This window comes from Aplidium turbinatum, chromosome 16 (genome assembly GCF_918807975.1).
Source record: "Aplidium turbinatum chromosome 16, kaAplTurb1.1, whole genome shotgun sequence".
Classification (NCBI taxonomy): Eukaryota; Metazoa; Chordata; class Ascidiacea; order Aplousobranchia; family Polyclinidae; genus Aplidium; species Aplidium turbinatum.
The window spans coordinates 14,312,978-14,328,019 of NC_137487.1; the positions used below are offsets into that span (position 1 = coordinate 14,312,978).

At 38.2% G+C, this 15,042-nt stretch overlaps 2 protein-coding genes across 2 annotated transcripts in view; both read right to left on the reverse strand.

Moving 5' to 3' along the window:
- Positions 1-2,512: 2,512 nt before the first annotated feature.
- On the reverse strand, positions 2,513-7,847 carry LOC145785487 (uncharacterized). Its single transcript, XM_082597136.1, has 6 exons — positions 7,629-7,847; positions 5,803-6,717; positions 5,026-5,216; positions 4,477-4,651; positions 4,120-4,238; positions 2,513-3,596 (listed from the first exon to the last, which is right to left on the reverse strand). Exons 2-6 carry the CDS (start codon positions 6,710-6,712, stop codon positions 3,405-3,407), a joined length of 1,587 nt encoding a protein of 528 aa, XP_082453262.1. The 5' UTR covers positions 6,713-6,717; positions 7,629-7,847; the 3' UTR covers positions 2,513-3,404.
- Positions 7,848-11,602: 3,755 nt separating this feature from the next.
- Positions 11,603-15,042, reverse strand: part of LOC145785247 (uncharacterized) — a 42,183-nt gene continuing 38,743 nt past the window's right edge. The window contains exons 21-22 of the mRNA XM_082596930.1: positions 14,570-14,656; positions 11,603-12,436 (exon numbers count right to left, since the gene is read on the reverse strand). Coding sequence (XP_082453056.1) covers positions 12,407-12,436; positions 14,570-14,656 — 117 coding nt within the window. The 3' untranslated portion in view covers positions 11,603-12,406. The remainder of the gene's footprint in view (positions 12,437-14,569; positions 14,657-15,042) is intronic.

The window sequence follows — 15,042 nt, forward strand, 5'->3', positions numbered from 1 at the left end:
GCTGATTGACACGATCAGTGAAAAGCCATCACGAGACACCAAATCATTGTCAAACGGCCACCGACAAGGCCTTTGAAATTCACTACACCACCACCGCTGAATAAAGAAGCTACCCTGTGTTTTGGTTGCATTGTTCCACGAGTGCTTTATAGACATACCCGATTGAAACGTTGCAGTACACAGGTAGCCTAAACTACGTTAAACACGCAACAACGTTTAAGAATTGTTGCGTGATATCTGATTGGGCAAATTTGGGTCACTGTTGGTCAACCGATCAGTGGTGACTGATACATTCTGTGTAGTTACAAACCCTGCTTCGTTTGAAACTAAAAACAATGAATTACAAAGGGAGGTTTTCAATTTGCTGTGAGATAAATTTCCCACACAAATATTGAATGCATCGTTTCATCTGGGATCTTATTACTGGTACTTTTACGCGCTTGATTTTATTTATTATAACACCCAAACTGTCGAAAAATGATAAGAAACACTTAAGAAAACAAGGTTAACTAATAAATTGAAACTCATTAACTTAGAAGTGAAGTTTCGTGGAACTACTGTGACCATGTGGCCAACGCACTAACAAGCTTGTGACTTTAATCGTTATTTTACATTGGTTTGATTTTGAACTAATGTAAAGAGAGGGTTGTCCCACTGGCCTTGTGGTATCTTTTCTACCAACAAACAGCAGACGAGACGGTGCCCGTGGGGGAGAATAGACATGAAATGATTTCGAATCAATCAATCATTACACCCTACGTGATAAGTCAAGATACAAATTGATAGTTTAACCGATTAAGGTTGCCAAGTGGGATATCATTCATTTTCGAATGCTTACAATTGCGATTCAAAATAGAAGCAAAGTGGGCGGTCTACGTTTCAAGAAACATGTAACGACAGCGAAGAAACATTATGTGCTTTCATAAAACTCTACAACAGGGGTGTCCACATATTTTTTCCAGACGGGACGGATTTAATAATGCGAAAGTGCCCGCGAGCCAACAGTCTTTGACTATCCTGTTTAGCGTAAAAAATTGCTTATATAGTGATATGATGTTATTTAATGTCATTTTCATATAATAAAGCACTATGCAGGTTTAAGTATTTTGTTATATAGGCTAGGCTACATTCCTACATATCACGAGAAGTGATAAGTTAAGCTGTAGACTATAAGTTAGCCTATCTGCTTTTCCACCAGAAATTAGCACATCCCGAAACTTTGTAAAGTACAGCGCTGTGCTAATGCAAAGCAAAAACTGACATCTTGCTTTCTCTACGCAGGTAAAGTCTAGTTCGAGCTTAATGGTAGATAAACGTAAAATACCAAGTAGTCGCGTAGCTTTGATCTCAAGTGGTTCTTGTTCAATTTCATAACCGAGAACGTCTGCTCACACAAATATGTTGAGCCGAACAAGCTCAACATTTTTTTCGCAAACTTTTGCATTTCTGGAAATTTGTTCATATCCAGCTGATGGTAAAAAGGCACGAGGTAGGCCTAAACATATTACCATGGGCTCTATCCAAGGGGGCGGGGTGATCATCCCTCCCACTCATTGGAGTCAAGTTAAAATGACCATGACAGTTTTAGCCTACTGTCCAAAAATCACCCTTCCCCCCGAATTCTAAAAGTGGATAGAGCCCCTGGATATTACTGTCAGCTTCAGCGTTGCAGAGAAGCTCAGTTAGCTGCAGGGGAGCGAGAAACTTATCATGGTTCAAGCAGAAAGAAGTGAATACTAATAATCCCTTTACAACTGCGGCAAAATCTCAAAAGCGATTGTTGAAATTGATGGCAAGAAAGTGAATGAATGCTCCACTGTATCACTTCAAATAGTTGATTTTGCAATTCGGACGCAAGAATGATTCTAACTTTTCTGCCAGGCTTTTATCCGTGAGAAATAGTGACTTCACTTTCACTAATATTTAAAAACATAAAAATACTAAAAGTATCGCGGACCGGACTATGGACATTGCATACCCCTGCTCTACAATGGTTGTTTAGAAGGCTATTGGTTCAACATTGATATTATAACTCTTTAAATTTAAAGAAAAACTTTGGGTGCTTTTGCGTAAAAGTATTTTGATGACTGTGTTAGTTTATAAAATAGACTACGCTCCCTTTGTTACCTTCATATGCTTGTAGACTGCGACTCGTTTTAATTTGTGTCAAGATTGTAAATTAGACTGTCATTTGCGCGGTTCATTTGTGACATATCATACCAGGTGAAGGAAAAAACAATGAAAAAGTTGAAGCGAAAAGTATAAATGCATTTGCGATAGAAGGATATACTGAACAATTTATTTATGAAATTAATATTCTATTTGAATAAAGACCTTCTGATGATCCCCCTTTTAGTGTGAAACAGGCTGTCAAGGGTTTAGACTTTAGAGATTAATAACTACTGTATATTTGATTTAATTTGCTCTGCTTGGCATTGAGCACTTTTTGTAGTATTAATATAGTACTTATTGTTTACTGTATAATTATATCTGCACTACATCACCATATATTGCGGTGGTGTTTTATTAGAATATGCGGTAAATGAGGTACGGTACAGAAAAAAGCACATTGCAAAGTCACAGTGACGCAAAAATACATTTCGTTGCGATGCGTTGGATAATAGCTTTAATAAGGAATAAATTTCATTACCAAATGAAGGTACAATCATAAATCACAACAATTTATTGCTGTTGTTGATAAAATATAATAAACAGTTGCAATCTCGATGCAGACGCTTCAAGAACACATTACTACATGGGTTGTCCTTTAAAAGCGACCATACAACAATTTATATTTATAGACTTACGCTTGGTATGTTTGAATCCACGAAAAAAATCAACAATTTTTCACTTGTGAAAATGGTCTATTCAAATTAAGCTCTATGGTAGGCTACATCAAAAAATTGTTAGATTTTTTGTGATAACCAGACCAATGCTTTGCAGTAGATTTAAAATGAAAGAAAGAATATAACGAATCTCCAGATAGATTTTTCACCAAATAGGCCTAATTAGGCTGAGTCTTGCCTCGACAAAGTCGGGTGCTTTGGATAAGTTTCAAACTGAAGTCCTACCGAGCGACAGTGTGACGTCTTCTCACCCAATCACAGAAGCCGACTCTTGTGCCAAGCTACTGCCAAATATTTAATGTAATTTAGATACAGTTGTTGTCACCTGCAATTAAATATTTTGAATACTTTTTTTTCCACGACTACTTTAGTTTGTAGCTTGCATGGTGAACAAGGATTGGTGATTTAGTTTGAGATTAAAAATGGTTATTTTTGGTATCATAAGAAATATAGTGTGTCAATAAGATGAAGCATTTTCGCTGTGATTTTCATCAAACTACGCCGTCATTTCTTCGTCCTCAGCGACACCATTTTCGAGTCGGCGAAAGTCAGTGGCTTTTACGTGAGCCAAAGATTGGTAACATTACTCCACGAAAGTGGATTGGGCTGCTCAGAAGAAAGGCATGAAACTGCAGGTGTTATGCTCGCCACGTTTCTATGCGCCGACGATGAGTACTTTTCACGAACGAAATGTGACAAGTTGCTCTCTTGCACGTGACTTTTCGCCAATTCAAGCACGCACTGGAATATCTGAAAATGTAGACATGCAAAAAAGAATAGTTAGATAAGAATCTATAGTACAGTTGAAGAAATCGACTGAGCTTCAAGTCACTTTGGTACAATGATGGGGTTTTGTAACTCCACTTTCCTACTACAAATATGCTCCAAAGTTTAAGGCACTGTTGGCTACTACAAACACCCAATTAATATTCAGCTTAACGAGATACTGTAGTCAAAATGTACTGTACAACGAAGTTATTTTTTGGGTACATTGTTTTTGATTAATTGAAGTTATACTGCTACGCAATGCTTACAGACTTACATACACAAAAAAAATTGCGGTAAGCAAAGTACTTTGTTCTAGTAACATGGTTGGTGAAAGATCTATTCTTACGTGGTTTAAAATAGACGAAGACAAACTACTGTAGGTCAAGCCAAAAGTATACACAATCGTTAGTGGGTACATTTCGAGAATGGACACATACCTGCATGAAATTTGATTTTAGGAAAGCGTAGCGTTTGATGTTTTTTTTTTACTGATTTCGATACTCACCATTTCAACGTCCCCACACATAACGTCCCGAATTGAGCTTGATATGACCACACGAGGAAAATTTAAATTGTCCCGATTTTCAACTTCAAGATTCATATTTTCCGAACTGTTTTGTAAGCCTGCATGTAAATTTAAGTCATCAGTTGTCATGCTTCTGCCTTTTCTCGCACAATCTCCGCTCAACAATAAAATTAACTACGGATACTTTTTGCAATTTTATATCTTTAATTTGTTTAAAGTGGATTCTCTTCTACAGTTGCAAAAAGCGGGACTTTTGAAAGCGAATGAGCACTGAAGTAACATGAAAAAATTGACTGATAAAAGTTTGTGCTACTGATTAACACATCTTGCTCTTACTTAAATTTCCATTGGCCATGTCACTATCATGTGCATGACGAACCGTGCATAAGGCCAGTGACACCGCAGCTGCAGCTTTCACTGATGGAGTATAGGCCAGATATTTATCATCCAGAAGGGACAATTCCGACAGGTAGAAGGACAAATATCTCGTTTCTTCATCCAAATTGGATTTCTGCAAAAAAAAAAATCATGTGAGCGCCACACGTTGCCACCATGCGGATCCATCATAGGCAAAATATAACACAAGAAGGCATAAGGAAGAAAAAGGCATAAGAAAAAGAACAAAACTTGAACAATTTGTTCTATTCCAAATTAAACTCCGTTACTATTCTTTTGCTTATGGTCTTTCCCAAAATGAAATCTCTTCACATTCCGTAGTTTGACACGGACGTTTCCATTAGTCTATAACTTGTCTAATCTAATTACATCAAAATCGACAAGTTTAATTTATATTTGCTTTCCAACTTATAGTTTATTATATAGTAATATTAGGCTATATATATAATTTATTTAACTGGACAATGAAATTAAGCAAGCAAACTTCACCTCGTGAAAGTAGGTTAAGTATTGAAAGGCGGTAGGGATTGCCAAGGTGCAGTTAAAAACTTTTAAAATCATTCGTTCCATGAGCAATACTTCTGTTCTTGTATACGTATCTGCTGTGACGTAAGCAAATTCATCCGCATCTGGTGGGTAGATTTCCTCAAATTTTGCAGCAAGAAACATCGAAGTTGTCCCTGCTCAAAGTAAGCTGATCAAAAATTACACAAACAAATTTTAGGAAATTTGGCTTGAAATCTAGTATTTTTTATACTTGTATGATACGTTTTTTTAAAGAAGTCTACCACTTCAAAGAGGAAAATAAAATTCACTACAATCCATGCTTCGTAGTTACGTTGGGACGATTGAAAAGTAAGTTAAAGGTTGATTATACTGTACTTATATAAAAAAATTAACAAAAAATGCGATAGACCGAACGAGAGGGAGAATAGGAAATATGTACAATCGCTGCAAGGAAAGAATCGGCCACCCCCACTAGTGGGAACAAAACCGAATTCGGATAATGATAAATAGCGCCGAAAACGTTTAATAATTTGTAGCTAGTTGAAGCATAGTAGTAGCCTACGCTATGTGTAATCTGTAATCCTATTGTGTTACTTTCCCTTGCTTTTCTTTGACTACTGATTACAATTCTGAAGTAGTAGAAAAACGTTTTTTATAAATTGGAAGTTACGAAATTTTCTCTTTGTAGTAAATGGTTTGTATAGCTTATCAAAAAATAAAATAATCTGTAAGGCAATTATTTTTGGATCAAATACTTACCAAGAAGCTGTAATTTTGCACGAGTTACCGACATTTCTGAAAGAAAGCGATCTACATAAGCAACAGCCAGATATAAGGTTTCATCATGCAGTTTGTATTCGTCTTGAACTTCAACAAGCCAATCAATCAGTTTCACGCGCATGGGAGGAGTTATTTCGTTTTGTTTCTTTAAGTAATTTATCCTTGGCTTGTATTTTTGCTCGGAGGATTTCATGTAAGACAAAACCTCGACCATATATTCATCTAAAATCTCTAAATCAGGATGCTTCTTTTTTACTTTACTGAGGTAAGCGTCAGTTTCTGTACTGCAGTGGTGTCTTCGAGATTTTTGCAAAGAGTTGGAGCGAGAAAGAAAACTCTCAGAAAGATCTTCATCGGACATGAAAGATTGATGTGAATCTATTTCTGAGTTCTCACGAGGAGAGTTTTTATTCGTTTGATGAAGTGGTGAAAAGTATTCAGGCTTATGATCTTCGATGGAAAGGTTGTAGTGAACAGAAGCGTTGTTGATGCTGTTTAGAGTCGGAAATGGTAATGGCACAGGCAACCGTGAATTTACGGTTGCGCAGCAAGCTAAATGCTTGTAATTATCACAGTTTCTTGAACTCAGTCTGTGATTTTCAATGAAACAACTTGTTTCTCCCACTTTTAATTTCTCGATGGAGTTAGAACTTTGCTCAAAACCGCCATTGGTTTTTGTGTTATCGCCATTTTGAGATAATAATAAATGGTGTTGCACGCGGGAACACTGGATGGACTGATTGCTTATAGTGGCTATGACATTGTTTTCTTCACTAGACTTGGTGGTTCGATTTGACAGCCATTTATGACCAGTTTTTGCAGCTCTAGTTGGTTGAACTCTGGTATTATTGAGATCCAAATTTCCAAGAGGTCTTCGCTCAGTAATCATTTTACCTACAGTAAATATGATACTTGTGAACAGCATTATACATTACTGTATCTACCTAGATAGACTGCAAAATTATTTTAATTTATTTATCCGTCAAAACCCAGCTGAAATATCACGACGATAACAGCTACGTTGGCTATCTGATCACTCGTGGCAATTTCCACAAAACAAAAATTAACTGATGAAACCTATAAGAACCGAAAGAAACCATGGAAAGACATCGTGAAGGATGACCTGACAAAAAGGAACATAAAAATTGAAGATACCATCAATAGACAGAATCGATGCAGACAACTGGTTGACTATCATGTTTCGGGATGAAGACTGAATGCCAGTCTTTTTGGAAGCAAAGCGGAGGAAGAGAAGTCGCAAAAAGTAAACTAAAAAATCATAATAACAATTCGAGGTAAGAGATCCTTTATGAATTCTAATCAATTGTATTTTCAGCCTTGTGTTGAGCATTATATTTTTTTAAAAAGACGAACTTCCTAGCCAACTGCAGCACAGTGACATAGCTAGAAAGAAACTTTTAGTGAAAAAAAAACAATATTCAACATGAATTATAATGATATTAAAATGTTGTAGTAGTATTAAAGTACTTTTCTTGGAGGGGAGTAAGATACAACTTTGGGAGGTCAATTACCGGTACCCCTCCCCTAGTAGCTATTTGTATGCTATCTATCTCCTTCATTGCGTTTGCACGTACAGTAGCCTGCTGCCTGACTCTAATGGATGGGTTTTGAACAGAAAAATATTAATCTTAGTATTTAAAGCATCAAGTGAAAAGCATTAAAAAACATTACCGTACATGTTTAAATAACTAGTGTGAGTTATGCTGCAGTTCTTTTTTAAAATGGCAAAAACTGCCTGCTCTGTACTTTAAATTGTAAAATTAAATCTGAGACAATTTACTTACTCAGCTGAAAAACGATCTTGAATAGTAGCTTGCAAGATTACTTCTGCAACTTTCAAAAAATGGTATTTGGCAAAGCTTTGTGGCACTTGAAGAGCTGCACTCCTTCTTTCGTCTGTTTTCAATAGTCTCAAAAGAGATATCTCCTCTACCACTGCACTTATTTGGACTACTTATATCACACTCTCGATAAAACCTTATAAAATTCTCCGAAACATTAACTGACATAATATGAAACTGTGGAAACCGTAAATGCATTACCAAATGTAATAAACAAAATTCTAGATTGCAACTTTAATGAGTCATAGTTAGTATTTATTGCAACATAATGTTGAACTTTTTCATCAATGCTCAACCTTTGTTATCGTTTTGACGTAATAACACAAGTGACGTAATTAAAATGAAATTAATTAAATGGTGCAATTCTCCAGCTCTAGTTAATTACATTTATTACTTTATTCATCATTAGGCAGAGATGTACGTATACGCTGCAAATTCTACGCCGCATACTTGCGGCGTAGACTTTTTGTTTACGCTAACGCTTGCGGCCACATTTTTTTTGGATAGTTTGCGCTTGAGGCTACGCCGTAAAGTTTTCGCGTTTTTTTAGCGCTTAGCGTCAACGCATACTTTTTAATGTCTTTTTTTTTGCTACAACACGCCAATACCTTCCAGCGCTGCAGTTGAAAGAATGTTTTCAATGGACAAAGACATATTGGAACCAAAACACAGCAAAATGTCAGATGAACACTTTCAGATGCTTGTGTTTCTTCGTGGAAATTTAAAATAAAACTTGTTTGTTTCGAGTGGTTTATACCGTGTGAATGTTTGGCACCTAGCAAACAAAATGAGTTTACGCTAGTGTATGTGCTGACGTTGACGCCGCCAACTTTTTTTTACAAGTTGCGTTGACGCATACGGATACGGCGTATGGTTTTTCGAACGTTTGCGGTTGCGCTGACGGCGTCAATATTTTTTGTATGCGCGTACATCACTGTTAGGTTATGAGTTTCCTTGGTTACTTATCACAAAGTCAGCGGGGGAAGATGAAGACAGCCTCTACGTGGCCTTCCCTACAAGTAACTTCGACCAGAGCTAACAAGCACTAGAAGTGAAACCAATGTCTTTACCACGTCACACGACAACCAGGGGCGCCGGAACGCTTTTTGACTGGGGGGGCAAGACTACAAAAAAGGGCACTTTTGTTTACTAAAGGGCCAATTTTTTTCAAGTTGTAAGTTAAGATATAGCGATAATGCTAATCCTTCAGCTCACTATGTAGGCTATTGAGTAATGATAGCCTACAAGTGTCCGGTACACAAAGAAGGGCATCATGCTATGTTATAATGATGTAACCTACTGTTAAGCCTTAAAGCAGCCGGCAGCCATGGCCGCTAAGTAGTGCTTGAATGACCGCCGGTGCTACTTCCTCAGTCGGCCAAGTTTTGACGCCGGTCTAGCCAATTATTTAATTTCGCAATAGAATGATCGTGGATTAAATGTCGAAAATATGTAGTATCAAAGAGTGACGCAGAATTAGGTCAGCGCGTCATAATCGCCACTGTTGCATTGTGCGAGAATATTTGTTATTGATGGAATATATCCGTCTGCAATCACCAGCGCTGTAAGTCTTGTTTGTAATTCCCGACGCTTATTTTAACAAAATCTTAATTTAACAAAAACTGCTAATTTACCTCGGCTGGCAATATTGTCGTTTTTATGTCGATTCAATGTTGTCGGACATTGAATCGTTGTTAAAAAGGAGAACTAGGTTAGTTGACATCCGAGGGGAAAACATTTTTTGATCATAAGTTAGGCCAGAGCAGAGTTTCCCAAACTGTGGTCCGCGGACCACTGGTGGTCCGCAACGACTGCACAGGTGGTCCGTGGCAATATATCTAGAAATTAGAAAGTCATACATATAGGTTGTACAGTACGTACCCTGTCAAAGATAATTGCCGCAGTTCTTTACAACTTAAATGATTTCGAAAGCTTTTGCTATCCAGTAGGCCTATCGTAAATCTTACTTGTTTAGTTGTTGCACCTTCGTTGCAGTTTAAAAGTTGTTTACGAAAAATTCTCGTATTCAACATTCTCATTTAACTTGTTGGTGTGGGGTGGTATGGGCATGTTTTTGAGAAGGGATGAAGATGATGTTTTGAGAAGAGCGCTGGAGTTGCAAGTGGAGGGTCGTAGAAAACAAGGAGACCCAAGAAAACGTGGAAAAGGCAAGTTGAGGAAGAAAGCAGCAAGGTGCATGGGCATGACAAGAGAGGACGCGTTAGACAGATTGATGTGGAGGTAGGGTGTGAAGGCGATTGCGGCACTTGGAGGTGAATCCAGCCACCTTCGGTAACGGGGACATCACCGGATTAAAACTGGACTACTTGTAGAACGCGTATTGGAACTGCGAGAGGAGCTTTCAGTTTTCCTGCAAGCACACAATGCTGATTTGGCTTCACTAGTAGGCTAGCCGATGAGATTTGGCTTGGGAAACTTGCATAGCCTACATGGCAGGCATTTTTAACCTTCTAAACCAATTGAACTTGTCACTTCAGGGAAGAAATGTGAACATTTTACTTACTCAAAACAAAATAACAGCATTCATAAAGTAACTCAACAAATGGAAAACAAGGATAAATGATAATGTTGTGGATATGTTTCCTGTTCTGTGTGACTACATTAGTCTACCAACAAATCCTTAATTAATACAGATTTGATTTTCTCTGACGTTACACAACATTTGGAATTGCTTTCTGCACATTTCAAGAAGTACTTTTTAAAAGAGATATATGAGAATTTTAACTGGATTTTAAACCCTTTTGTTGTTATAAAGACTGATCGGTCAGGACGCGAAAAAGAAGAATTAGCCGAGTTATCATCTGATCGAAATTTAATGCTTAGCTTTAATCAAATAGTTATTTGCATCTTTCTGGTTGAGTGTTGTGGAGGAATACCCATTGCTATCTCAAAAGGCCACTAAAATTTTATTGCCTTTTTCCACGACCTACATGTGTGAGACAGCATTTTCAGCTCTTACCAACATGAAGACAAAATACAGGTCCAGACTTTCCGTGGACCCTGACTTACAAGTTTGCCCTTCACAAACAACTCCGAGAATTGATCACTTATACAAATAAGAAGCAATCCCATCGGTCCCATTGATGTTGTCAGTTTTCTAAATAAACAAAATTCGGTTTTATTCATTTTAGCCCTTGTATTGGGGGCCCGCAAATAAACAGATTCACAAATAGTGGTCCGTGGCCCAAAAAAGTTTGGGTAACCCTGAGTTAGGCTATTTTGCAAAAATTATGCTTCTTTTAGTAATGTCCTTCACATCATTAAACTACTTATTTTATTACCTTGCCGTCATCGTCAACACAATATGTCGAACGTTGTTTTTCGTTGCTAAAAAGAATTCTAGGGGAGTGGCGAACTTCTTTAAAATAAGCCACATTGGAGACACTCGTGCGAGTGTCGTTAGATGGTCCTGCAGTACTGGATTACAATCCCGATAAAGCAGTTACTGCGTGGTGCAACGATTCTATTGTAGGACGTCGCCCAGGCCCAGACTTCAACAACGCTAAGTGATCATTTTAGCATTGTTGCAAGTTTAATTTTATTTACTTGTGCTATCGTTATTTTTATTTTGGCCTCTAAGCACGCAGATTTGGCCGCCGAGAAAGAGCTCCCGGTAGGCCACGATGGCTGCCGAAAAAAAAAACGAGTTTTAAGGCCTGTACTGTGTTGCAGTTGCAAAATTTTGTGCCGTAAATATTACTTTGAGGGAAAAATGAAAGATAACAAATAGGCTAAAAGCGAATAGCAGAAATTGTTATATTGCAAAATGTGCAGTAGCTTACATAACTTTAAAAAGGCACCATTGCCCCCCCTGCCCCTCCATCTGCAGAAAAATTGAGGGCAGGGGGGCATCCGCCCCCCCCCCCTGCCCCCCCCGCTTCCGGCGCCCCTGACGACAACCGTGCCTACTCTAACGCCTAGCCAGCCCCTTTTAGGGCTTGCTTTAACGGTGATCTCGGCCAATATCGAAGGGTTTTCTTCAGCAAAATCAGCCATCCTTGCTGAACTCTGCAAGCAACATCAATGCAATGTCCTCTGCCTACAGGAAACCCACCGAAGTGCTACACACCTTAGGCCACAAGGTGCTCTGCACAGGATTTGGCCGAGTTCAACGATAGAGCAAGAGCCTGCGTGATGCTCTGGGCTACGGCCGTGTGACACACGATGAAGAAGACAAAGTCAGCAACAATAAAGCGGAAGAAAACGTACAAGCGACAAAACACAAGTGTCAATATGCTGTGCTTCAGACTGAAATACGATAGGAAGTAAAAAAAACGATTCAAGACAATCGTAACTGTTTGGCTATAAAATCAACCAATTCATAATCATGCTTGAAACCATCCTTTTCGACGAAATCAAACGACTACGAGTGATGAGAGCCCTGGTTCGATGTTCAGTAGGGCGCCAGTTCGAAACTTTTCAAGAGCATTTTGCTTTGTCTTTGGAAAGGCACTTAAAGGCGCGTCGTCGATTGCGGAGTGGGACGCCCCTTCGATTAAGGCCTTTGATTTCTTTTATGGTTATGGACAGTAGGCTACGCTGCTCTAGAGAAATGCCCACTTTTTTGCTGGCTAAATAAAACATAAACGGCAACGAGTTTCACATCGTGCAAGTAGGCTACAATAAGATGCAGTAGATCCATTTGGAAAAAGTCCACTCCAAGCTCTTTTAGTTCATTTTGAGGACAGCTTGCTTTATTTTCATGCTTCAGGTTCGTATACGTCTTCTATCTGCAATAAGAAAGAATCGTGCAACATTAGAACAAAATAGTGAAAAAAAGTTGTTGCTAAATATTTTGTTCACAACATGCTCCGTAGCACAAGAAAGGTGTAAAAATACCAGTGGCGTACCGTGACCACTTTGACAGGATGTTCAGTGATGGCAAAGCAACAGCGGGGGGTCTGGGGGGCCTCCCCCATAAAATTTTTAAAATTAACATTGAATTTGGTGCGTTCTGAGAGCATTTTCAGCACAAATTCTGAACATGAATAGAACTGACAAAATTAATGTTGTCGGAATGGAGAAGAATACAAAATATATATTTATTTGACAGCGCCTATTGAATGTTTGAACGCCTATTGAATACGTAATTAAGGTGTTTCAGCAATAAGGTACAATACCAGTAACATATAAACACTGTAATTACAAAACGATTAGATGTGTTGTTTTAGAATGCTGCATCAATGATATTGGCTGTTGCCATAACCTTTGTTGCAGATTCAGACAAGCTAGTCCTAATTTACTGGCACTTGGTGCATAAAAAACATTTTATCTTATCTTGTTTCCAACTCTGATCACCTCAAACTCTAATCCAACAAGCTAAAACTTGCTATTGTCTGGGATTCCCCCAATGACGCGCCAAGGTGTTCAGATCAGCGAGTGAACAGCCTGGCTGAACTAAAACCATTGCTGTTTTCGCTACCTTGTGACGTCATTTTTTTTAGTTGTTTATTTTAAATAGCACTCGCCAAGCTGTCAGTGCACACCCAGCTTAAAGGTAATGACCGAAAAAAGTTAAAGGCAATGACCTCAAACGTTGGAGTATTAAAATTAGAAGGAGACGAGTTTTGCAATTGAAAAGAAAGCAATCAGCATGCAGCAAGATGTTAGAATATCACGAAAGTAAGGAACATCGACAACCGACGGAAATTTTCTTTTTTTCTGGATTTCTTGGGGTGTTCAGTGTATCAGGTGTTCAGTGAACACCTTGAACACCCTAAATATACGCCACTGAAAAATACTAGTTAAGCTATATCTCACTAGTTCCCGCATTTGGCATCAGAAGATGGAGTAGGCCTAATGGAGACTTTTCAAAGAATCCATTCACTGACTACATTAATCAAAAATAGGCCACTATCTTGTATCAGGGCCGTAGCCAAACCGCAGAGCAAGGGGGGCAAGTTATTTTTAGGGGGGGAGGCGAAAAAAATGAATTATTATAATTGTAGCTGTTGCTCGAAAATGTTGGGATTTTGCCAGGGGGGCAATTTTTTTTTCAGGTTTTACCAAGGAGGGCAAATTTTTTTTCAGGGGGCGACCCGGCTGGCTACGGGCCTGTCATGTATAGGCCTACATTTATGTAGGCCTACGCCATTATTAAGACAAAAAGAGTGGTAAACAGTGGCGGCTCGTACCATGGGGCTGCAGCCCCATCTGAAAGAAAAAAAAGAGGGAAAATATGTTTTACTCTGTGTTTGTCCAACTCGGTTACTTTTTTCACTTAAGAATTGCGGATCAAAAAATAAAAAATTAAAAGTTTCGTTTGGCAACACCGACTTTGGGCAAACTTCTCTGCAGCCCGAGATTCTGGATTTCAAGCGCTCTGATTGGCTAAAATTATCCTTGAAGCTCTACCTCTTTTGGTATTTTACAGCAATTCTTGAATCTGATGGGGCTGCATGAAAAACAGCCCCACCTAACCGAATAACTCTACAGACTATTTGAAGTTAGTTTTTATTTCGCAGAGTAGCGATGAGACATGAATGTAGAAGTGTTAGCTGTAGAGTTAAGGTATTCAACAGGTTATAGGAAGTGCTAGTCCAGCCTAGGGCATCTCAAAATCGCTTGAACCTTGTATCATTGTATGCAACGGCTAGGCTAGTCAAGACTAAGCTCAATACTAGTAAACTTTGTCTCCAAAGCAATACTGTTTTTTTTTTTTAATTACAGCTTACATCAACTTTTCAACAAAGTTTGAATGCAATTTTTCAAAATTTGAGGTGAAAACGTGCTCAGAACGCACCAAATTTACTGCGATTTTTCAAAAATTTCTGGGGAGAGGCCCCCCCACCGCGTGGTTACTGATCTTTTTGTTTTCAATCAACCAATTGTTAGTCTACTTTTTTACACTATAAGACACTTACGTCGCCTTCGTTTTCGTAGGAGACCTCCAACTTAGCTATTTCTTTTGAATTGGATAGAGTTGTGTTCATCAAGTTGGTGATGTTGTCCTGAAAGTTATAATATAATCTATTTAGAATTATACAAGAAAAATTCACTAGCTCACTGATCGTTTAGACTAGAAAGCTAAAATAATATTTCCAGTCAAAAGGGAGTCTTTGCTTTTCTTGTATGTGGTCAGCCTTATACATCAAGCTCAAAGTTGGACTTTCCAAAGAGATTTAATAATAACTTATATGAAATATATACATCAACACAAATATTTGGCTGGCATATTTAAAAGCAACCAGGCTATATAATTTATAATATCTACTTAGTTTTTTCTGTTCAGTATCGATAACCACATATTGTGCGTTCAGAGCTGTCTTGCTTGCGCGATTATGTTATGGTTGATTCAGAATTTTGTTTGGTGGAACACAGAGATTACTTAACCCAG

Coding starts and splice junctions, on each gene's coding strand:
- LOC145785487 (XM_082597136.1), bottom strand. CDS start 6,712: ATGATTACTGAGCGAAGACCTCTTGGAAATTTGGATCTCAATAATACC. Junction 5,217..5,802: donor TGCAAAATTACAGCTTCTTG/GTAAGTATTTGA, acceptor TACTTTGAGCAG/GGACAACTTCGATGTTTCTT. Junction 4,652..5,025: donor ACTTAACCTACTTTCACGAG/GTGAAGTTTGCT, acceptor TTTTTTTTGCAG/AAATCCAATTTGGATGAAGA.